We start from the raw sequence: 22,596 nt of genomic DNA, 5'->3' as shown, positions 1-22,596 counted from the left end.
AAAAGTTATGTGTACTATGACTTATGTAGAAATTGAGAAAATAAAATTAAAATAGTTCATAAGTCTGATTTATTCTTTATGCATTGTAATTAATATTGTACATATATTACTATAAATAAAAATACTACATGTAAACTGTATATTTTAGAAGAAAAAGGACTAACGTTCACACACAAAATATACAATTTAGTGATAAGGACTTCAGTGATAAAGACTACGTGGAAATTTAATTGGAGAAAAAAATTGATGTTTTTTGTAAAATACACATGATCTTAAAGGATTTACATCTGTCATGCCTTAAGATTAAGTTAATAAGTACATCTTGTTATTCAAGAAATATAGTGTCCTTTTCTTCCAAAATATATCAAGAGCTCATTGCATGCAACTGATTTTTTCATTTTTTGCAATTATACGGCATGATAAAAACAAAAGTTTATTCACACAACGAATCAATTACAAGCTATGAGCTTTTCTTGCAAGATTTATGCATATTTTGTTTAAATTTTGCTACTATTATGAAAAACCATAATACAAAATATTTTATCACAGATACAAAAGTGTTGAAACAAAAATTTATGGAAATTTGGAATAATATAGAAATAGTACATACATATATCAAACTGTCAATTTCAATGGATCAAAATTAATCACTGAAACTGATTAAATGTTTGTTACATAACATATGAATACCTTTGCAATATTATAACCTAAATTTATATTCTTGCATATTATATTAGTTAACTTTTATAAATGCTATATAATAATAATAATGCTTTTCACAAAAATATCAAATAGGTTGAAATCAATAATTGAAAAAGTATAAATACTTTTGTGCATCACTAAGTATATGTAATAATATATGTTTAATAGTTAGATATATTTTTTAAGTAATTATATTATTAAACAATTATATCATCTTTCCGTGTTGTATATTATTAGAACCTTTTTTGTATTTTTTATATCAAGACTAGGAACGTACTTTTTCTTACTTACATTAGTATCTTTGTTATAGTAAACCTCAAAACATCTATAACATTCTTATTTTCATAATTATCCCATCAAATGTTTTGTACGATGTTTTCGATTTGCCTCCTTTATAAAGTACGGTTTGTAATTTCGAGTGCTATTAGCTGTTATATTGGCTATGTCCTCAAAGGAGTGAGATTGATGTGATTGACTCGTAGACTTAGTACCTCGCAAGTGAACAGGTATCATTGATTGTTGTAAATGTAGCAATTGCGTATTGGTCACTTCACAATCAATTTGCATCATCGTTATATGATTAGGAGGTGCCGAAAATGTACCTAAAAAGATATCAGAATATTATATATCATTACATATACTGAATTAGTATTGTTCAAATATGGTCATATGTATAAAATGCAATATTATATACCATTTATAGATACAACAGGCAAAACTAAAGACATTTTTGGCCTAGCTGTGTCATTTTTCCGAGAAGCTGGTAATAATAAATGCTCGCCACTAAACCATACAACATAAAATGTATCGTCTTTTCTTCCTAATGCTTCGAATAGAGAAGAATATTTATTTAATGTTGGAGAAAAGACTTGAACTGCACTGTCATTTGAGTGTCGATCAGTAGCAGGAATATCGATCATTTTGTGCATAGTTTTTATTTTCTTGTCTCGTGATAAGTACATCTTTCTTCTCATTTTTTCTTCCAATGGCAATTTTGCCAGTACGTTTAACGAACTTGTTTCTAATAGCGTTCTTTTTGATGCTGACCTATTATCTCGATCAGATTCACCATCAATCCAACGTCTCAATTCGCTATCTAGACGAATTGATTCGCTTTGATTAATATACATTGGACATATTGGTTGGTGTGCTGGTATACTTTTATTAAAATTTTCTTCAAGTTGATCATCCAAGTTAACCTTATCGTTTTCATTTTCCGCCCAGAATAATTTTCTGCTATGTCTGATTTCTGGTACAGCCATTGATAAGTCGTTGTTAGATTCAGTATTAAAATGTACGTTCTGTAAAAGGCTTGTCCTTGAAAAAAGTAAAAACATGTTTTACTTTCATTCCTATGTGGAGTGCAATATATATACGCGCAAAAATCTATTTAGTTCGATGATTCAAAATGTTTCTTTTTTTTGCTTCTGATGGCATAAGGAAGCACTTTTATGGCGTTAAAAGAACAATTTATAAATCTTGTGTGCTGAACAAAAGCAGCTGAACAAAACACAGTAAAACAGCTTTTATATTTTCTTGTAGACCATCAAAAGAAACAAGTACTTTACATATTTGAATTTTGCTGATTATGTTGTATTATTTGTTATAGTAAATAATTGTCACAAAAAAGTATATTAAATTATTTAATTTTATTTAAAAAATTGTTTTTTCCAAAGATCATATGTTAATACAATTTAAGAAATAAATATACTTACTTAAGACCATCAACGCTAATAGATATCATGAAAGTCAAGCACATCAGAAAAGCGGTTTCTTTCTTCGTCTTTTTGAAGATAGACTTAAAATTAAAACTTCTATATTTGTTATTATCACTCATAATACTGTCTTCCTTCTCTGTTAGTTTTTGCTTTAAAGCTATATTTTCCTAAAATAAAAATGGAAACATGTTTTTAAAAATCTGCTTGTACTCTTTATTACAAATTTGTAAAAATTTAATACGTACATCTAAAACATAAATTGCTTACCGATTTTAGCTGTTTATTTTCTTCCTTCAATTCAGATATTTTTTTTTCTAAAGATATTACATATTCCTTTCTTTTCTTTCGTGAAAGGCAAGCAGATTCTCTATTTTTTATCATTCTTTGTTGTCTCTTTAATGCTTTCTCGCATTCTTGATTGTTTTTTGAAGAATTTACAATATTAATTCCATCTGTCTTTGCAATTATTGAAGTGCAATTAGTTTTATCCTGCATTAATTGAAATGACGTGTAACTCATGGGTTTGCTTGTACATGTCACGAGTCCATTGTTTAAAGTAGTAGAAGTATCCATTGATTCAGCAGTGCTTACTGGACAAATGTTTGGTATAGCATTGATTATTTTCAATTTCTGTGGTAATTGAACCGTTATTGGATCCATATGTAATGAATTTTGCACATTAATGAGCTTATTTGTCGTTAATTTGGAAGGATATAACACATGCTGTGAATTTGCATCTTGTGTAAACGAGGTAAAATCTTGAAGAATAATAGCATTTGGAGATTTCTCTGTAATCGTTATAATGTAAATTTAGTGTACATTGTCAGAAAATCAATTTGTACAAAGCTAATAATATTTTTACCATCTTTTTCATGTTGTGCATCTGCAGGCTGAGTATGAATATGTTTCACAGAGTCTGTATTTCCAAAAATATGCTTTATATCTTTGTTATTAATAGGTATAAGTTTAACATGTGGTATTATATTTGAAGACAATCGAGACGATTGTGACAACAAAGTCGAGCTTTGTGACGAAGTAATCAATGGTGTTTCTACAACAAACTAAGAAAAAAAAGTTTGGAATTATTCTGTAGTAGAAACTACTAGATTTTTTCATTTTTTCAATTTTTGATTTTAAGTATATATTAAAATGATACTCTACGAAAAACCTGAAATTCAAAAATTCTGCAATTTTTAAAGATTGATTTAAATTTTTTTATCTTCTTTTAACACTGCACATATCATACAGATTATACCTCTGTATCCATATTCTGCATTAAACTATTTGATATTTCTCCATTTGAAAATCTCATTTGTTTATCTGAATCTTCAGATTCTGAATGATTAAAACTACTCAATGGTGACAGTGGTAAATGTGTATTAGGACTTTCAGGTTCCATCTTAATTTCATTTTTTATCTCTGAGACTTTCCATATTTCTACAAATTTGAGAAAATCAGGATTAAACTCTTTCTCGAAGACTATTTTTCTTAATACATACCTGAATCATTTTGTATGCCATTAAAGTCAAATTCTTTAAACGTTGAAAAATCCAATATATTTCTCTCCGCTTCATTTTCAGTTTTATTATAGTCTGAACTTGTTGTCTTCCCTTCTGGTATAACAGGTATTCCTAGTTCAGTACTCCATGATTGAAACAGGTCATCATTAAACTGTGTGTTTTCTTCTACAAAAGAATATTTTAATCATTACTTTATGACATACAATAATAATAGAAAGCTTTCACCTACACATACAATTTGCATTTTATTTTTAATAATTTATAAAACAATATAAATGTAAAATATATCCTACGTTATTAAAATTTATGTATATATACTTCTTATATGTAATATAGTATGAGTATATAATAAAATGACATATACGTCTAAAATAAACAAAAAATTACAATGTATACAACTGAGTCAAAGTAATGGTATATAAAAATATTTTAATATAATCAACAATACTTAACCTAAGAATTCGAAATCTGGAAACATCACCGTATTCGGTATCGCAGTGTTGGTTCTCTGTTCAAACTCTATACTCGGCATGTTTAAACAAGGCACGTTTTGACAGAGAATTCGAACTTTTATGTACCGAAACACATTTACGATGAAAAAAATTCAAAGTTGAATTAGTGATATACCCAATGTATGAATTTCAACATTTGAGTCAGAGAAAACGTAAAAATATGAATAATATACAAATATTAAATATATATATATAAATATTCATATAAACATATGTATGTTTATATCCTTGATACACCCACACCCGATTATTACAGTGGCTAAACACAAACAACGGAATAAAACAGTAGTGTGGCCAGATTTGAGACGCAAGAAGCAAACAGCATGAATGAAGGGAAGATCGCACACATGCATAAGCCACCTAAGATGAACGTGCGAGACAGAATAAGCATCTCCCTTTAAATTCTTTCTCTCTCAGAGCCATTTTTAGTCAAGACTCAAACCAATTTTATGTTTAATTATCGTCTGAATCCCTAGAAAATGTGTTCTTCTATTGATCAGCATCTCCAACAACAGCATCAAACACAGTGAATCTACTTTAATTTTTTTTTACGAACCCTAGTGTCTAGGGCTGTGTTCCGAAATTCACTGCCAGTACTGAAAATCTATAATTTACGTGACGTATATTGTAGATTTTCAGTACTGGCAGTGAATTTCGGAACGCAGTCTAGATGACTATCCAAGCTTGATTTATCTCATCTAGAATGAAACAAATGTTGACCCTGCATCTGCACGTGTTGGAGTGCAAAAGACGGTATTTAATGAAAATACGAAGTTTTGTATAAAAAGAATTGCAGTGATAAGTCGCAGTTGAATGCGACGAATATTGAATCATAGAATTGCAGAATTCTCTACTACGATAAATAAAAAGAACGAATGTAGCTGAAAGAACGTTTATAAAAATCCATCAGTTTGGTCTTAAAACGTGAAACGTAAGTTTGAAGATAATAGATTTACTTGTTTTCATATATATTTTACTATATCTTAGCCTGCATATTGATTTTACTATATTACATTTGTACCAATTATTTATTTATGTAGGTTATAAAAATGGTAAGACATAACAATCAGTTACCAGATAACCTTCCTCAACTGCAGAATCTTATAAAACGTGATCCAGAATCTTACAAAGAAGAGGTAAGTTTTTTTATATATTAGCTATCATGTTAGTATTATAAGAAATATTTTGCAGTTTTAGTTTTATATAAATATATTTCTTTTGAAACATATCGTGATAATTTTAATGTATATATATATATATATATATATACAGATATATAATTAGCTACATATAGTACATACTTTTATAATATAAAAGTTTGATATGTTTCTTTCCAGTTTCTGCAGCAACATCAGCATTACAAATCTACTTTAGAAGTCTTTCGCTTGGAACCCACAAAATATAATAAAAGTCTTGATGAATTGATAACCTTCTTGGCTCAGGTTAGCATACTTAAGTTATAGAAACGATAAAAATACATGCCAATAATTGCCTAAAATTAGATAGCAATTATTGCAAGGACTGTAATAATTTGTTCAAGTTCTTATCTGTTTCTCTCAGACGAGTGTGACACAGTATAAGTGAGAGAAACTAAAAATTAATGACATTTTAATATTATTTTTCAAGTAATTTTAAGCTGTTACAATGGAAAAGTATTTGAAAAAGATAAAGAACAATATTATATGCCGAGAGAGAGTCATAGCACGGCTGTATTCTTTAATCGGTGCAGCAGATGAACCAATGCCACAGAGCATATTTGTGTATGGTCATATGGCTACTGGGAAGTCGTTAGTTATACAAAGTCTACTTAAGTATTTGAATTATAATGTCAGCTATATTAACTGTATGGAGCATTTAGGTAGTAAACATATGTATAATTATATTCTGAATGATCTAACTGCATCTATAAAAGAATCGAGTAGCAGTGCATTGTTAAAACACAACTGCGATAATATCATGGATTTTGTACTTTTGCTTAAAAAGATTTTTCATTGTGACAACCGTCCAATTGTACTAGTGTTCGACAAATGCCATAGGATAAGACATTTCGATGTAACTTTTCTGCCAGCGGTCTTAAGACTCAAGGAATTGTCCGGTATCAATATATGTACAATTTTTATAAGCGAAATCACGTGGGATAAATTTAACACTAAAATAGGTGCATTGATGCCTGTAAAGATTCACTTTTCACAATATACGAAGGACGAAATGGCACAATTATTATTACTGGACAAACCGGCGAAATATGAAGTGGATTTTTATAAGAATTATTTGAATCTCTTTCTTTCTGTGTTTTATCGATTTTGCAGAGATTTAAACGAGCTTCGACACATGGCGAACGTAAATTTTGCCAAATATGTAGAACCCATAGAAAGTAAGCGAATTGAGCCAGATAATGTCGCAGCACTTTGGCGAAATATCTCTGGTGTTTTGAGATCTAACTTGGAAGTAATTTATCTTAGAGTTTCTACGGACGACTTTTCGCAACCAGATCGTCAAATATCTCGGGAAATTGAGTCGACGACAAAGTTAGCTTTGAGTTTCGAGTTACCGTTTTACACAAAGTATTTGCTAATCGCGGCGTATTTAGCTTCGTACATTCCTGCAAAATATGATAAGCATTTTTTTATGAAGCAGAGTAGTAAGAGAAAGAAAAAAGGACGGTCGATTAAAAAGACCAGAGAATTAGAGTCGCAAAAGAAATCACGAGTTTTCACTATCTCGAGGATGCTTGCGATCTTTTGCGCTATTCTTGGTGAGAAAGTAGACATCAATGCTAATCTGCTCGCTCAAATATCTACTATGTGTCAACTCGGTTTACTGACTGTCACTGGGGAGAATATCGTACAATTGGATGAACCAAAATTTAAGTGCTGCGCGAGTCAGAATTTTGTCACAGTCGTAGCTAAGACAGTTGGTTGTGACATAAAGAATTATTTGAGTGTGAACTGAATATATTTTATATACACGACTCATATCTAATTTAACTTATAATTTTATATATATGCTTTTTTCTAATAGCTGTGTCTAATACTTTCATTATATAAAGGCTTCTTAAGTATTACAAACTCGTATATTTTTATATTTAAAGTAATATTTATCTAATTTGGCTTGTATTAAGTATGCTACAATTTGTAATGCATGAAATAAATTTAATATGAGGAATGTCATTTTGTATTGTATTATATAAACTGAGCTAATTTAATTTCTTTTTCTATTAAAAATTTTGCAAATATACACATCGTATTTATTGAAACATTTCCTCTTTTTTTAAAAATTAAATTAAATTAAACATTAATATATAGTTATCGATTGTGTATGTAATAACTTATATTAATTGCATAACAGTCATTTTAAAATATTGCTCAATAAAATATATTAAATGTATGCTTATCTGGCATTTTGGGTATCATTACAGGTAGCCCATTGTTATCCAGATGATCTGAAAACATATCCTCAAGAAATAGTTGATATATTACAAACTCTTAATGTGATATTAAACAGTGAGATGCGAATGGTAAGCATTATAGATTTTATAAAGCTACATTATACAAGTAAATATGATCGCGCGCAAATTATTATTATAACTTAATTATGAATTATAACTATGTTTTTTGCAGACATTTTGTAAAGCATTGATTCAGCTACGCAACAAATCTCTTTTAGAACCTACTGCACTTCTCAGTTTATTTTTTGAACTTTTAAAATCTCAAGATAAGATTTTAAGACAATTTCTTCAAACGCATATAGTCACGGATGTGAAAAATATCAATGCAAAGCATAAAAATGCTAAGGTTAATACGATGCTACAAAATTTCATGTTTTCCATGCTAAAAAATCCTAATGCCAAAGCGGCAAAGATGTCTTTAGATATCATGATAGAATTGTATAATAAAAACGTCTGGAACGACGTTAAAACTGTTAATGTTATAGCAACAGGTTGCTTTTCTAAAGTGACAAAAATAGCAGTCGCTAGTATGAAATTTTTTTTGGGAACCGATAAAGATGAGAAAGAGAGCGATGACAGTGATTCGGATGATGAGCCGAATGTAAAGGAAGTTATGATGGCTAATAAAGTGAATAAAAAGACAAAGAAACGACAGAAGCAATTAAAGAAAGTCAAACAACTAGTTGTAGTAAGTTCAATTGAAATTTTTTATAATATTAGAGAAATGTACATAATGATTTTTAGTTATATGTGTAACATGTATTTCAGAAAGCAAAGAAGAAGAAGTCGAAGGCGCCACAATATAATTTCTCAGCGTTGCATTTGATTCACGATCCTCAGGATTTTGCGGAAAAATTATTCAAGCAGATAGAGAAAAATAATGATAGATTTGAAGTAAAGCTAATGACTCTAGACGTTGTTTCTAGACTTATTGGTTTGCACAATTTATTTATTTTGAATTTTTATCCGTATATACAAAGATTCCTTCAACCCCATCAACGAGGTGAGATTAATAATGTAATATATTAATTCATTTAAATATTGTCTGATTGCTCTTTAATTGATTACTGTACAGATGTCATAATAATTATTGATTTTTGTTTTACTAACATTTTTCTTTGGTCCGAGCAAAAATATGTATACAATTTTCGTGTAATTTTTTATTTAGGTTTTGTACATGGTTTGTCTTTATTTTTTCCAGAGGTCACCAAACTTTTACAGTTCGTAGCGCAGGCTTCACATGAATTAGTACCACCCGATGAAATAGAATCTGTTCTGAAGACTTTGGTAAATAATTTTGTAACGGAAAGAAATTCTGCGGACGTGATGGCTATAGGGTAAAAATGTTTTCTTTAATAATTATTTCTTACAAATATGTATTGTCTCTGTCCTTATTTACGTATAATATATATTTGTCTAGTTTAAATGCAGTGCGTGAAATATGTACACGATGTCCATTGGCGATGAATGCAGATCTGCTCGAAGATTTAGCACGGTATAAGCAATATAAAGAACGTTCCGTTATGATGGCGGCGCAGTCTTTAATTGGAACATTCAGACGTATAATGCCTGATTTATTGCGCAAAAAAGACAGAGGCCGTCTTACCGAAGCCGCTGTTATGATACAGTCTTCCAAATATGGTGAAATTAAGGCGACCGAATTCATACCAGGCGCAGAAGTTCTATATGATCAAGATGCTGAGAGTACTGAAGAAGCTAATAACAATGATGAAGAAGTAAGTGAAAGTATTAAATTATTTTATTATTGTAATTGCTATTACTTTACTACATAAACATCTGTTGTTATATTGTTGAATATAGGACGATGAGGAATGGGTTGACGTAAATTCTAACAGTGAAGAGGAAATCAGTGATGACGAATCGGTGTCTGATGCAGATAAAAGGACAAAATCTACTAATGAAGGCGATGAAGATGACGAAGGTGACGAAGATAACGATGATGACGATGATGAAGAAGATGAAGAAGATGATGAAGACGAAGATAGTGAAGATAGTGAAAATAATGAAAATGATAAAGAATTGACATCTAATGAAAACGAAAATATAGAGAATACTGGTGAAACAAATAACGGAGAGCGAGAAACGGATAAAGTTTCGCGAAAGAAAAATGTTTTAACGAAGCAACAAAAGAAGGCAGAAAAATTAGAGAGAAAAGCAAAACAAAAAGCAGAAAAGAAGAAAGAATTAATAACTGAGAGGAAAACAAAAGCATCTGTGATATCCACAGAACGATTGCTTACGGATAAAGATTTCAGAAAAATTGATGTCGCGTTAGCGAAGCAGGAAATAACGCACGCTAAACGTAGCGTTAAAAGGACGCATGATAAAATTGAGAAAGATCAGGGTGGAGAACTGGTGAAACTTAGCGATATAGAAAATATATATAAAAAACGCAAGCATGATAAGACTGCTCGACAGGAATCCGTCAAGGTATGTATAAATGCAATATACATCTTAATGCAATGTATAAAATAGAATAGCTCATAGATTCTGTTAAATTTGTAGAAGGGACAAGAAGGAAGAGATAAATTTGGCTTTAAAGATCGGCGAAAAAATCCACTGTGCAGTAAAACGAATCGTGAGAAGAAGAAAGGGAAGGCATTTCAAATGGTGAAGCAGAAATTCAAAGCAAAAGTAAAACGATCTTTTAGAGAAAAACAAATAGCTTTGAAAAATCATTTAATTAAACAAAAAAGAATGAAATAATATTGTATAATATATTGTAATGTATTGTATAATAATATTGTAATGTATAATGTGTTTGTTTTTATATTATTAACTAATTTCAGAAGATATTTTTAAATATATCTTAAAATTGAAAACGAATGTCAATAGGTATTAATATTTCCCTTACATTTTAATCTCCAGTATTCTACAGTTATGTTACAACTTTATTGAAGATAAATAAAACTAAGTAAAATGTATATAAGATAAGAAAGAATATAGATTAGTAGAGAAATATATTGATAATAATAAAACATGAAATTAAATTATTTATATTTTTTAAAAGAATTTTAAATTAATTTTAATAATATATAAAAATGTTATGGAACTGCAATTTGTTATTAATTTTTATTCAGTTTTCTTAACTTTCCTGCTAAAAAGAAAAAGAGGACAAAAAAAAAGAGAAAATCAATCAGTACTCTATGTATTTTAATTCGTAACAATACTAAACTTAATCTAACCGATTATAAGTTAAAACTTTGCAAATAAAATATTAAATTCTAATTGTAAATTGCTTCGTATTCAAAATTGGGAAGACGGAAGTACACTTGTTTTTTTGTCCAGTTCGTTGCCAATAGAGTTTGGGAACAACACTGTGTAACCAATGGCAAACGATGTCTTACTTGACCATAAAAGGAAGTAAGAAATGAAGCTAGGCGCTGTCATAATCATTATTCGCACGCGGCTCCTCTTGGTTTGTCGATCTCGTTATTGTTAGAGCAACGTGATTCTGAATATTGACGAATTTTACTGCACTGGAATAATAACAATTTTCTCAAAATGTCGACGATGGCGAGTCCTTTAGCCGTTGGAGGCATACGACAGTCGGGAGCACCGGTGCGAACACAAAATGGTAAGATTACTGCCAAGCATATAAAGTTTGGTTATATTGTATCCCGAAAGTTCGATGTAAATTCTTTATACGATTATTTTCGTCTTTACACGACACGTACAATTGCTAATTGACGCTAAGAAACCTATCAGTTTACGCAAAATTAAAATCGCAAATATTAGGAGCAATATACTAATCACTTAAATATTAAAATCGATATTAGAGTTATGGTATTATGTGCAACATAGTATCATGGTTTTTGATAATATCAAGAAATAGATGACTCTCATGCAGAATAAATATTTAATTGTTATATATTTCTTGAGTCTATCAAATATTGGACACATTTACTATGCTTAAAATTATCTGTAAAAACATGGTTAACTGATTCAAAAATATTTTTTTTAACATTAAAAATGACTTAATTTATACAAAATAAATTATAGGAATAATTAACAAACACTTTTAAATTAATAAATACATACTTTATTAATTAATAGTTAATTTTTATCTAAAGGATTAAGAGATGATATCTTGTTAATATGTAATTATAATGTTGATTGTATATAACAATGTTTATGCATAAATATATGTGATAATATATTATTGATGTTCCTTTTAGTCATGGCTGCCTGTGCTATCGCTAATGTAGTTAAAAGTTCTTTGGGTCCGGTTGGTTTGGATAAGATGCTGGTTGATGATATTGGTGTATGTATTTAATTGGTTTTTAATATTTTTATAGAATATCAAATAAATGTAAAGATTTGGGACACAACATTAAGTTAATTATAATTTTCTCAGGATGTCACTGTCACCAATGATGGTGCAACCATCTTGCGTTTGTTAGAGGTTGAACACCCAGCTGCGCGGGTTTTAGTTGAGTTAGCTCAGTTACAAGATGAAGAGGTTGGAGATGGTACTACTTCAGTTGTAAGTGATTTATATTTGTGTATTTAATAAAATCCAAAATAAAAATTAAGATAAAACAATGAAATAATATTTGATAATTTTATATTAGGTAATAATAGCAGCTGAGCTTCTGAAAAATGCAGACGAACTTGTGAAGCAAAAAATTCATCCAACATCTGTGATTAGTGGCTACAGGCTTGCCTGCAAGTAAATATTCAATAATCGATTTTATTAATCAGATCTATTTTACTTTTTACTCCATTAACTAATTTGTTATTTAAATAATATTAATTATCTAAATTATTAAACAAAAATGCATAACATATTAATTAAGTTTGAAAGAAAGAAGTAGAAATCGTATAAAATTTACATAAAATAAATTTCAGAGAAGCATGCAAATACATTCAGGAACACTTAACGGTTAGTGTGGATGAACTTGGAAGGGATTGTTTAGTCAACGTCGCAAAAACATCTATGTCAAGCAAAATAATTGGAGCGTATCCTTTTAATTATTCAAGAATGCCCTTTTTTGTTAATAATTCATGAAAATATTTTCTATAATTAATAATTAGTGATGCCAATTTCTTCGGCAACATGGTAGTTGACGCTGCTAATGCGGTAAAGATTAACGATGGCAAAGGAGGCTTTTTATACCCCATTAAGGCAGTGAATGTTTTGAAGGCTCATGGAAAGAGCGTTCGAGAGTCAGTTTTGGTTCAAGGATATGCCCTAAATTGCACTGTTGCTTCCCAGGCGATGCCGAAGAGAATAGCAAATGCAAAGATCGCCTGTTTAGACTTCTCGTTGCAAAAGGCAAAGATGAAGTTGGGTGTTGAAGTACTTATTACAGATCCCGAAAAACTCGAAGCAGTTCGCCAACGCGAAGCAGATATTACTAAGGAACGCATTCAGAAAATTCTCGCTGCTGGAACTAATGTCGTTCTTTTATCTGGCGGCATTGACGATTTATGCTTAAAGGTATAATCGCGCGTGCAAAATAATACTGTTTAGAAGTAAACGCAATACTTAGCTCGATCTTTTTGCAGTATTTTGTGGAAAATAAAACGATGGCAGTGCGTAGATGCAAGAAAGTTGATCTGAAAAGAATTGCGAAAGCTACAGGCGCCCATTTCTTAACTTCACTTACCAATATGGAAGGAGAGGAGAGTTTCGATGCCAGTTTCTTAGGAGAGGCCGCTGAAGTAGTGCAAGAGATGATATGTGACGACGAACTTATTCTCATCAAAGGGTACATTTTACTCTATTTTATTCGTGATAAAAATATTTTTTAATACTATGTAAAAAATAATAGAAAAAAAATATGATTGTTAATTTTCTTTTTTTTTTGTCTTTTTAAGGCCGAAGGCACGCACAGCAAGTTCTATTATTTTACGTGGACCAAATGATTATTATTGTGACGAAATGGAACGTTCCATACATGATGCGTTATGCGTTGTCAAAAGAGTTTTGGAAAGCAAAAGTGTCGTCGCAGGAGGAGGTTGCGTGGAGGCTGCACTCTCCATTTACTTGGAAAACTTTGCGACATCACTGGTATTATATTTTTTCCATTAGCTTTTCTTCTTGTATTAAGATAAATATTTACACGTTTTTAAATTGCAGAGTTCTCGGGAACAATTGGCTATAGCAGAATTCGCACGATCTTTACTAATTATACCGAAAACGTTAGCTGTGAACGCTGCACAAGATGCAACTGATCTCGTTGCTAAGCTCCGAGCCTATCATAATTCCAGTATAACAAAACCAGATCTTGTCGATCTGAAATGGTAAATACTTTATGATTTTAACTTATGATTGATTTATCGTGTAAAATAAAACTAAGATGTATTATTTGTATGCTTTGCAGGGTGGGTCTCGATTTACTCGTAGGAAATATAAGAGATAACAAAAAAGCTGGCGTGTTGGAACCAGCCATTTCGAAAATTAAATCTTTGAAGTTTGCCACCGAAGCAGCTATAACTATTCTTCGAATTGATGATATGATCAAACTGGATCCCGAACGTCCGAAAAATAAATCCTATCAAGACGCCATGGAAGCGGGCGAATTGGAGGAATAATATTAAAGTGCATTTATCTTACATTAGAAATAGTAAATTATAAATATTTGTAGCAATAATTATAGTATTGCAACCTGCATTCCCTTATTTTTACATCCGCGTTATCTATTATATTAGATACGATACGTTAAAAACGTAGAAAAAAGTAGATGTAAAAGATTTATAGACCTTTTATATTTTTCTTGTATGAACGTATGATATTTAATAAATTACGGGTATAATACGAGATGAAAAAAGAATGCAGATTATAATTTAAATATTGTTACAAATATTGTAACTTACTATTCGCACATTACATGTATTACACATTTTAATTCTGTGTGTTATTAAAATGCTACCACTTAAAAATTTAAAATAAATCATTTTCATAAAATAATGCCGTACTCATTTAATTGTATTAACACAAATCGTAAAAGAATATTAAATAGAAATCAAGGAAATTTTAATGTTGTAATTATTAAATTCCTGCCGAAAGAACACTAGGATATTATTAAAATTACGTTCCTTTGGTTTGTATGAATAAACTTTTATGTTAAAAGAAATTTTGCAGTTAGTATAATAACTATGATATTTACAATACATCGATAATATATTGTATATTTGATATTATCTAAACTACTTGGGGTGCCATCCAAAACGCATGTCTGTATAATTACTTAACAATAAAATAATTAAATATTTTTAATCACACGTATTACACACAAATATTATAATCTTCGTAAAAAAATCTAATACATATAAGTAATCGTTATTACTCATAAAATTGTGTATTTTATATGTTACCGGCAAACCTCGGCAATCTTTAGGATTGCTGATCCTGGCTTTGACGGTAACATACATAAATCCTACATACAGTAGTAAAATGAAAATTGCTGTAGAATATCAAAATAAGCTTAAATGACGTTTTTCTAGCACTGCGCATATAAAATGTACACATATAGAATTATAAAGAAATGTTTTAGTATCTAAATTATAAATGTATTATAAATTATGAATGTAGCATAACAGTTTATTAATGGAAAATAATGGAATAACAGTTTTAAGTATTATACAATATGTATGTTCATGAGATTAAATATCGTTTATAAACACAATATAAACATATTACAAACATATGTTTATAACATATAAATAATATTTATTTTGTGAATAGATAATTCGTTAAATAGATATTATTTACAATATGTTTATTACATCATGGCAGTTAACTGATTCTTTTTAATTTAATGACACTACTAATTGTATGTTACTTTTTACGATTACATTTTAACGAATTGATTTATTTCAATATAGTAAATGTTTATTTACAATATAAACTTACAATTGTATTGTAAATGTTCAATGACAAACTATTAATGTGGTAAAATATATTGTACATTTTTTGTAACCTCCTTGTAAATCTGTAAGACAGATGTACAAGTGCACTAAATCATTAAATAATCTTTTTTTTCTGACATTATAGTACACACTACTTGCTTTCCGAAAATAGTTAGCACTATAATTAAGTTGATTTACTTATTTGATAATTTTCATTTCTTATTCAATTCATCTGTGAAGAAAAAAATATATTGTAATGAAGAAACTTTTGCAAAATTAATTTTGATAATGATCGTCTTGTAATATGCATGATACATGTTTGACGATTTTTGCTCATAAACAATAGAAATTTTGCAAGATACGATTCCAACGTAACAGATTAATATAATATCAAAAAAAACGTAAGGTATTGTAAAAAAATTTCACAACCTTCTCAGTGTTCTTTAATATTAATATCAACAACACTGGTCAACACGAATTTTGTTACAAGAAAACTAATCGGTGTCTTTAATGTATATTTTTACACTAAGTTCAAATATGCAATTAGATTTGTTCTATCACCCACAGTTTTTCTGTGACAGCTATTTCTGATATTACAATTTCAGTGTTCTTAGTGTTTTTTTCATATATAATACTAAGTAATGATCTTTATTTATTGTGAATAATACATTAAGATATATTGCGTAACCCGTTATGGAATAATTCGAAAACAATTATATAAATTACGATGACTCTCTTTTATTATACAAGAAATTATTGTTAGTTAAAATAAGCTACTAGAGCCTGAGCTGGTTTAACGTGCTCTATTATTTCAATTCTTTATTACTGTACATACATTTCGGCCCTTAGGATTTGGCCATCCCCAGTGTACAATTTAATCTAAACGCATTATTAATTCTAAATGCAAATTGATACGTAATGCATTCCGGTTTTTTTTTAATATTTAGGTGTTACTTCTATATTTAGGTTTACTTAATCGTAAATCCATGTTTTTTGAAATTGTTTAAAATGAACGAGATCTATAGAACGTCAGCCCTCAACGCAATTAATGTCACAATCTGATTTCTTATGTTAGATTGAGTAAAATTCTTGTTTTTAATTGAAAACTGTATCAATTAAAAACACGAATTGATCCAAAGCTAAATCCTATTCGGCCTTAAGGGCCGAAAAGTATGTACAGTATTAAAGAATTAAAAATAATAAAGGCCGTTATGGAATCCTAATGACTGATTATTATTGGATAAAGAAGGGACATGTTCTATATGATTTAAATATGCCAGAAAATCATCGATTACTTTTACTTTTTAAATAAAGCAACATACAGTTGGTATTATTATTTAAGTGCTTCAATTTTATCAAACTAAAACCATGTGTTACTTTATATAACTATGCCTGATAAAGAAAATCTAAAAACATATTTAATTTCACCATAAAAGGCATCTTAAATTCATCCATTTAAGTTCTTATAACAAAAAAAATTTATTTTTATTGATGAGTGTAATTAATTTTTTGTGTTTAAATAACATTGGTCAACAAAAATCGTGTTGATCAGTATAGTTTGTATACAAATATATACTTTGTCAATTCTCGAAACTGATTAAACTGTCAATACATAAAATTATTATTCACAAATAGTCAAATTAGCTCTTCCATTAATAACTGTTTTTATTACAAACAAATGTATATATAAGTACTATAAGTAAATTTTCGGATCATTTCTTGAGTCTTATAAATTAATAATCTAGAAATATTTAACTGCAATATCCTATTATTAAATAGTTTCCAGTCAAAATCGATAATTATATCAAAATTTAGTAAACTACGTGAATAGTGTACCTGTAGTTTTGGACCTTCTTGTAATAGATTTATGAAGTTATACAGACTAATGATTTTAGTACATGCATTGTAAAATAATTTTTAACTATGCACTAATTTTATTTACAAACCCTGTTCGGATTGATGAATGATGCAGATATGATTGATTTCTGGAGAAACAAAAAATTTAGCAAAATTAATAAATTTTTACAAATAAAAAAATAATCCATGCAACATATAGAATGTGATTATATATAGCGATTCAATATATAGTAATGCATCTTTCCAAAACAGGGAATTTATAAAATAATGAGATATTTCCTCACTTAGATTATTTTGTGTTCAAATTCCTTTTAATGTATTAATTTAGAATTTACTCATAAAAAATGTCAATATTTTGATATTTTTTGCGTTGTCAATATCGTATAAACAGTTGAAAACATTTTTTCTTCTTCGCTGACACTTATACATACTAAGGAGCAAATACCTTTATAATGCAGGGTTTTCGAATTTTGGTCCTTTTGTGACTGTAATCTCAGCGTACGAATATTCTTGGTTGAGTTCTAATACTTGGAATTTTTTCAAAACTAACAGTGTATAAAACTTTTGCGCAACCTACAAAAATAGAAGTATTTTTTTTAGCAATATAAAAATTTCATATAAACAAACATATTGAACACCGTACCAACCTGCTTGCGATTATTTTTGAATGCCATCTCTGATAGTGTTAATTTATCTTTGGTATCTAATTTGCTCTTAATAACGTGATACATATGCGCTGCTCTTTTGTTGAGAACGCGCTCTTCAAACTGTTCATAAGTTTCATCCACTTGTTGTTCCTCTTGCTGAAAAATGCAACACATCATAAGTGAGTAATTAACAACTTTTCTTATATTTTTCTTCAAAATTCATGCGCGTGTATGTGTGAAGAAGAAATTCAATAAATAATATAAAGTAAATTACAGGTCCAACTGATGGTGGAAATTCGTAATCCTCATGATTCCATGGTGTAGCGGGACCTCTTTCGGAAATTGCACCAGGCGTATGGGCTGGTGGATGATGTTCATCATAACCCATGTACGAAACTTGCGGTTGCGCCTTTTCAAATAAGAGTTTTTATATTTAATAAATGTTGTGGGAAAAAAAATAATTATGCATATGGCATTTGAAAATATGATGCGGTACAATGCAAACACAATCGAAAGGAAAACGTATCCAACGCTTTTTTAGTTGTATATCTTTCACATATTAATTATACGACAAGTATTCGAACTCACTTGGTCATAACCCATGTTTTCCATCTGCGGTAAATCAGATGTTTGCATAGCGGCAGCGTCTTCTTGTGCCACCGATGGTACTTGTGACTCGTCATGTGCGCCGAGTATCGAGTTGACTTCAGCTGGTGCAATTTGCGGTATTTCCGAACCAAGTAACGGTGTTTCGATAGTTGGCGGTACTTCTGATAATTCCGCAGAAGGCACAATGCTACTTACATCGGAAACCGATGCTTCTGTCGATAAGGGTACTTCGGCTGGTACAGATTCCGAAGAAAGACCATGCCGCGCAATTATGCTCGGAATTTCTACCGCGTCAACGTTCATTGACGGTTGACTGACGTCTGCCGGAGTTGGTTGAGGTGGCTGAGCAGGTTGCTTTATCTAAACATATTAACGATATTTGTATAGATATTACTTATATTAAAAGACTGTATAAAATTTTTTATTGTATTCTGCTAGGTTTTTAAAGGGAACGTTTTCCCTTGTTTCTTCAGATATTTATACGACTAACCTCATCATCCTGCTGCGCTTTTCGTTTTCGCCCCGTACGTTTATTGAGAATACTTTGATCAAAGGATGTTTCTACTTCTGGAGCATCTCTCATTTGTTCCAGAGACATAGCATCTTCCTCAGCTCCGAGTCGCCCAAAGTCTTCATGATCGTAAGACTTGCTTGTCAGATGTCTCTGATAATTCTGTTTTGGTAACATTAAAATAATACGTTATATATTTTTTATGAACAGTTACGATAATTTTGTAACTCGAAATAATGTATGATATAAAATTATATTACTTTAAACAAAACACGAGCTGGAATAGGCCTTCCTGGCAGAGCAAAGAGCTTCTCTACGCCACCTGTTTCCTTCCAGTGCATTAATCTTTTCGTAGGTGGTGCCAAGTCCAACGTTGTAATAATATCACTAGTATCAGACAATTGTGCCTTCATTTCTTCACCGGAAATATTTTTCACTTCGTCAACAATGAGCTTACGCTTGCGTTTAGCTTTTGTGAAACCTAGAAAACAGAAACAGATGTTTTTAATAATAAGAAATAAGCATGCATTGATATTAAAGTATAAAATAAGACTTACCCTTCAAAGCGGATGCATCAATTGGAGCCAGTGCGAAGCTTTCTTCTTCATCATGCAATAATGTGGTTTGATCTTGTAAAGGTGGTGGTTCTTCTACGTTATCAATAGCATGTTCTTCTGGTATAACTGGTGGAGCAGGTGTAAAGCGTCGACTAGCAACGCTTATTCTTCCTTCGATTTCTTCTCCAACTGCAGCTGGTGTAGCTGGTCTAGAGCCATCAGAGCTATGCATAACATTCAGTAAATTAATGCGATATCCAAATTTCACACAATTATAAATTCTAATCGATATTGGCTCTGTAATATCAAATCGTTTGAAAAAATAACAATAGTCCAATATGATAAGAAAGATGTACATTAACAATTCTTGTTCGTTTACAAATTTGTTACTCAAAATCAATGTAATTCAAATATTCTTTCTTCAATCAATAGTTACACATTCTATCTAGCTAGACTCTTATTTGTCTATTATTTTTGCAAGCAATTTCAATTTTAGTTTGAATCAATCTAAATATAATAATGTAAAAAAAAAAAAAAAATGATAAAAACCTCATGCCTCCCATTGGAGACGCCGGGCCACCAAAATGATCGCCCATGTCTTCGTCCGATTCATCATGCACAGAAGCAGCCGCTCCAGAAGCTACTCCCGATTCCTGTTGCTCGGCTATTGAACTAACCTCAGGTACAGGTACTTCACCCATCGGAGCTTCATCAAACAAACCACCTTCAAAGAGACCTCCCGCTAAAAATGTCACAATTATTATAAATGTGAATTTTAATTACAAGAATAATTGTAATTGTTTTTATCATACATATGATATCTTGGCCAAGATGACCACCAAAACCATCATCTCTGATGGGTGTATCAATGTCCATAGGTTGCGTTGTAGTAGATGTCCCAGCAACCGGCTCTTTTTCTTTCTGTTCTAATGCAGTTTCTATTCCTGGACCATCACTAAATAACATGTGGCTCTAAAATTAAAATAATGTAATAATAGTTTCTCATAATGGTTTAAAAAAATACAATTAATTTTTATTACATTTGTTCTTTACTTATCTCATAAAATTAAAACCAACTTTTAAAAATATTAATAGTAATAGAGGAATTTGCTCATATATTAATTAAAAATATTAAATAAAGGAGTAAAACTGAAAAGAATGAAAGAATACATACTTGGTCTAATGAAGGTTCTATACCACTGCCATGTCGTAATAATTCTGGTGGTTCCGCATCAAAACTCATATCACCGAAACCTTGATCATGTGTAACTAAAGACAGACTGCCATAATCTTCTCTCATTGTGATTTCTTCCGCTCTAGATTGATTCAAACTAAATTGAGCTTCAATATCGACATCCCTGAAAAGAAAAATTTGAAGTATAATTTATACATTGTTTTTGAATACCATCTTCTGGATTTTGTATAAAAGTTTAATAGCACTATCTTACTTAAGTTCAGGCATAGCAGTATCAAAATCGTGGAATACTTCAGGTAAAGTAATAGCTGTTACAGCTGCTTCTCTATGTTCCTCAGGCAGATCTACCATTCCAGGCCTAAAGGCCATTTTAATTTTTACAAAAGCCTCATTACAATCAGCCAATAAATATTTGGCTTTTCTTGAATAGATTCGTACTACACCCAGCAATAAATGACCAGATGTTCTCAACGCCATTTTAACCTGTTAAAAATTTTTGAAGAGAATTTGATAATATGTTAAAAAAGGTTCCTTATATCTCAAAATTAGATAAGTTAATATTTACCTTTGGTTGTAAAATGCCATCCACTGATTTTTCTATGTTGGTTTCAAACACATGTGCTTTTGTTAATTTCTTGTCCCAATGAGCAGCCAGCCATATACGGGCCAAAGGCCCCTTTTTGGCCAACACAAAATGTGCGTAAAACATGATTCTTGTCTTTTTCTAATGTTAATCTATAAACAGATTATATTAAATCAATGAGTTAACTGCATCAGATATGTAATTTAAATATCAAAGAAAAAGGTGATTATATAGGATCAGAGACATGTTTAACGTTTTTCTGGCTGAACGTAACAACAAAACATCAGTGAAATATTTCTCTTTAATCATATAATCTTGTGTAATATGAAATAATAAGATAACTCAAAGAATTTAGTATTAATCTCGCAACATTGTGTATCAATTTGCATACAACTTGACACATAAAATGCACATTAAAAGTTAACAATGCATATTGGCCAATATGTGAAAATATCAACATCAACGCACAAGATGGCGTTTCCGTCTACAAGTTTTGGCGGTTACAAGTAATATTAAATATCTGATACCACTTCTCTTATGATGCGTACAACGAATTGCCGAAATATCGTCCCGTCGTTAGGCCATGTAAAATCGCGACATATTTCGCACAGAACAACTACAACCGTGACGGTTTATCAAATCATCGGCGCATACGGCACGTCACACTCGCCTCGACGCGTACCCGAAACTCACACAATCACCACGATTGCGCGCGATTACTCATACCAACATATAAAACCGATTTACCGTTAAATGATCGTTCCAAAACTCATCTTTTTCAGCTGTATATCGGTAATAACGGCATATCCACATTGCGTTCTTTATTTTTATCCAGAAATAATTATAAGTAAGGATCATT

The 22,596-nt window shown here is 30.4% G+C and overlaps 5 protein-coding genes across 8 annotated transcripts; 3 read left to right on the top strand and 2 right to left on the bottom strand.

Moving 5' to 3' along the window:
- Window positions 1–46: 46 nt before the first annotated feature.
- Window positions 47–4,791, bottom strand: Atf6 (bZIP_ATF6 domain-containing protein ATf6). 2 transcript variants are annotated; one of them, XM_012363794.2, is made up of 8 exons: window positions 4,394–4,791; window positions 3,920–4,105; window positions 3,676–3,857; window positions 3,283–3,481; window positions 2,688–3,208; window positions 2,418–2,587; window positions 1,397–2,019; window positions 47–1,304 (listed from the first exon to the last, which is right to left on the bottom strand). In XM_012363794.2, exons 1-8 carry the CDS (start codon window positions 4,470–4,472, stop codon window positions 1,051–1,053), a joined length of 2,214 nt encoding a protein of 737 aa, XP_012219217.1. In that variant the 5' UTR covers window positions 4,473–4,791; the 3' UTR covers window positions 47–1,050. The 2 variants fall into 2 exon arrangements, with proteins under 2 accessions (XP_012219217.1, XP_012219218.1); XM_012363795.2 differs by lacking the exons at window positions 3,676–3,857; window positions 4,394–4,791 and having other exon boundaries at window positions 3,920–4,061.
- A 346-nt stretch (window positions 4,792–5,137) lies between these two features.
- Mys45A (SDA1 domain containing protein Mys45A) lies at window positions 5,138–10,747 on the top strand. Its single transcript, XM_012363788.2, has 10 exons — window positions 5,138–5,383; window positions 5,493–5,588; window positions 5,790–5,894; window positions 7,871–7,969; window positions 8,073–8,588; window positions 8,669–8,903; window positions 9,102–9,237; window positions 9,321–9,636; window positions 9,722–10,351; window positions 10,427–10,747. Exons 2-10 carry the CDS (start codon window positions 5,502–5,504, stop codon window positions 10,625–10,627), a joined length of 2,325 nt encoding a protein of 774 aa, XP_012219211.1. The 5' UTR covers window positions 5,138–5,383; window positions 5,493–5,501; the 3' UTR covers window positions 10,628–10,747.
- On the top strand, window positions 5,890–7,839 carry Orc5 (origin recognition complex subunit 5). The gene has a single exon (XM_012363789.2). The coding sequence runs from the start codon at window positions 6,097–6,099 to the stop codon at window positions 7,402–7,404; it is 1,308 nt and encodes a 435-aa protein (XP_012219212.2). The 5' UTR covers window positions 5,890–6,096; the 3' UTR covers window positions 7,405–7,839.
- A 551-nt stretch (window positions 10,748–11,298) lies between the features above and the next one.
- CCT1 (chaperonin containing TCP1 subunit 1) lies at window positions 11,299–14,837 on the top strand. Its single transcript, XM_012363651.2, has 10 exons — window positions 11,299–11,498; window positions 12,100–12,185; window positions 12,279–12,407; window positions 12,496–12,593; window positions 12,773–12,883; window positions 12,959–13,364; window positions 13,433–13,635; window positions 13,745–13,937; window positions 14,007–14,170; window positions 14,251–14,837. Exons 1-10 carry the CDS (start codon window positions 11,426–11,428, stop codon window positions 14,459–14,461), a joined length of 1,674 nt encoding a protein of 557 aa, XP_012219074.1. The 5' UTR covers window positions 11,299–11,425; the 3' UTR covers window positions 14,462–14,837.
- Window positions 14,838–16,406: 1,569 nt separating this feature from the next.
- Window positions 16,407–22,459, bottom strand: vtd (RAD21 cohesin complex component verthandi). Of its 3 annotated transcripts, none has more exons than XM_012363781.2 (14): window positions 22,265–22,459; window positions 21,720–21,889; window positions 21,408–21,637; window positions 21,134–21,317; window positions 20,772–20,931; window positions 20,509–20,701; window positions 19,960–20,183; window positions 19,663–19,883; window positions 19,382–19,564; window positions 18,871–19,251; window positions 18,557–18,691; window positions 18,283–18,438; window positions 18,081–18,208; window positions 16,407–17,763 (listed from the first exon to the last, which is right to left on the bottom strand). In XM_012363781.2, exons 2-13 carry the CDS (start codon window positions 21,861–21,863, stop codon window positions 18,083–18,085), a joined length of 2,337 nt encoding a protein of 778 aa, XP_012219204.2. In that variant the 5' UTR covers window positions 21,864–21,889; window positions 22,265–22,459; the 3' UTR covers window positions 16,407–17,763; window positions 18,081–18,082. The 3 variants fall into 3 exon arrangements, with proteins under 3 accessions (XP_012219204.2, XP_012219205.2, XP_067210982.1); XM_012363782.2 differs by having other exon boundaries at window positions 22,286–22,459; XM_067354881.1 differs by lacking the exon at window positions 16,407–17,763 and having other exon boundaries at window positions 17,920–18,208.
- Window positions 22,460–22,596: the final 137 nt, after the last annotated feature.

This window comes from Linepithema humile, chromosome 5 (assembly GCF_040581485.1).
Source record: "Linepithema humile isolate Giens D197 chromosome 5, Lhum_UNIL_v1.0, whole genome shotgun sequence".
In the NCBI taxonomy this organism is placed as follows: Eukaryota; Metazoa; Arthropoda; class Insecta; order Hymenoptera; family Formicidae; genus Linepithema; species Linepithema humile.
The sequence above is the reverse complement of the archived record's forward strand: the minus strand, read 5'-3'. Positions and strand labels throughout refer to the sequence as shown.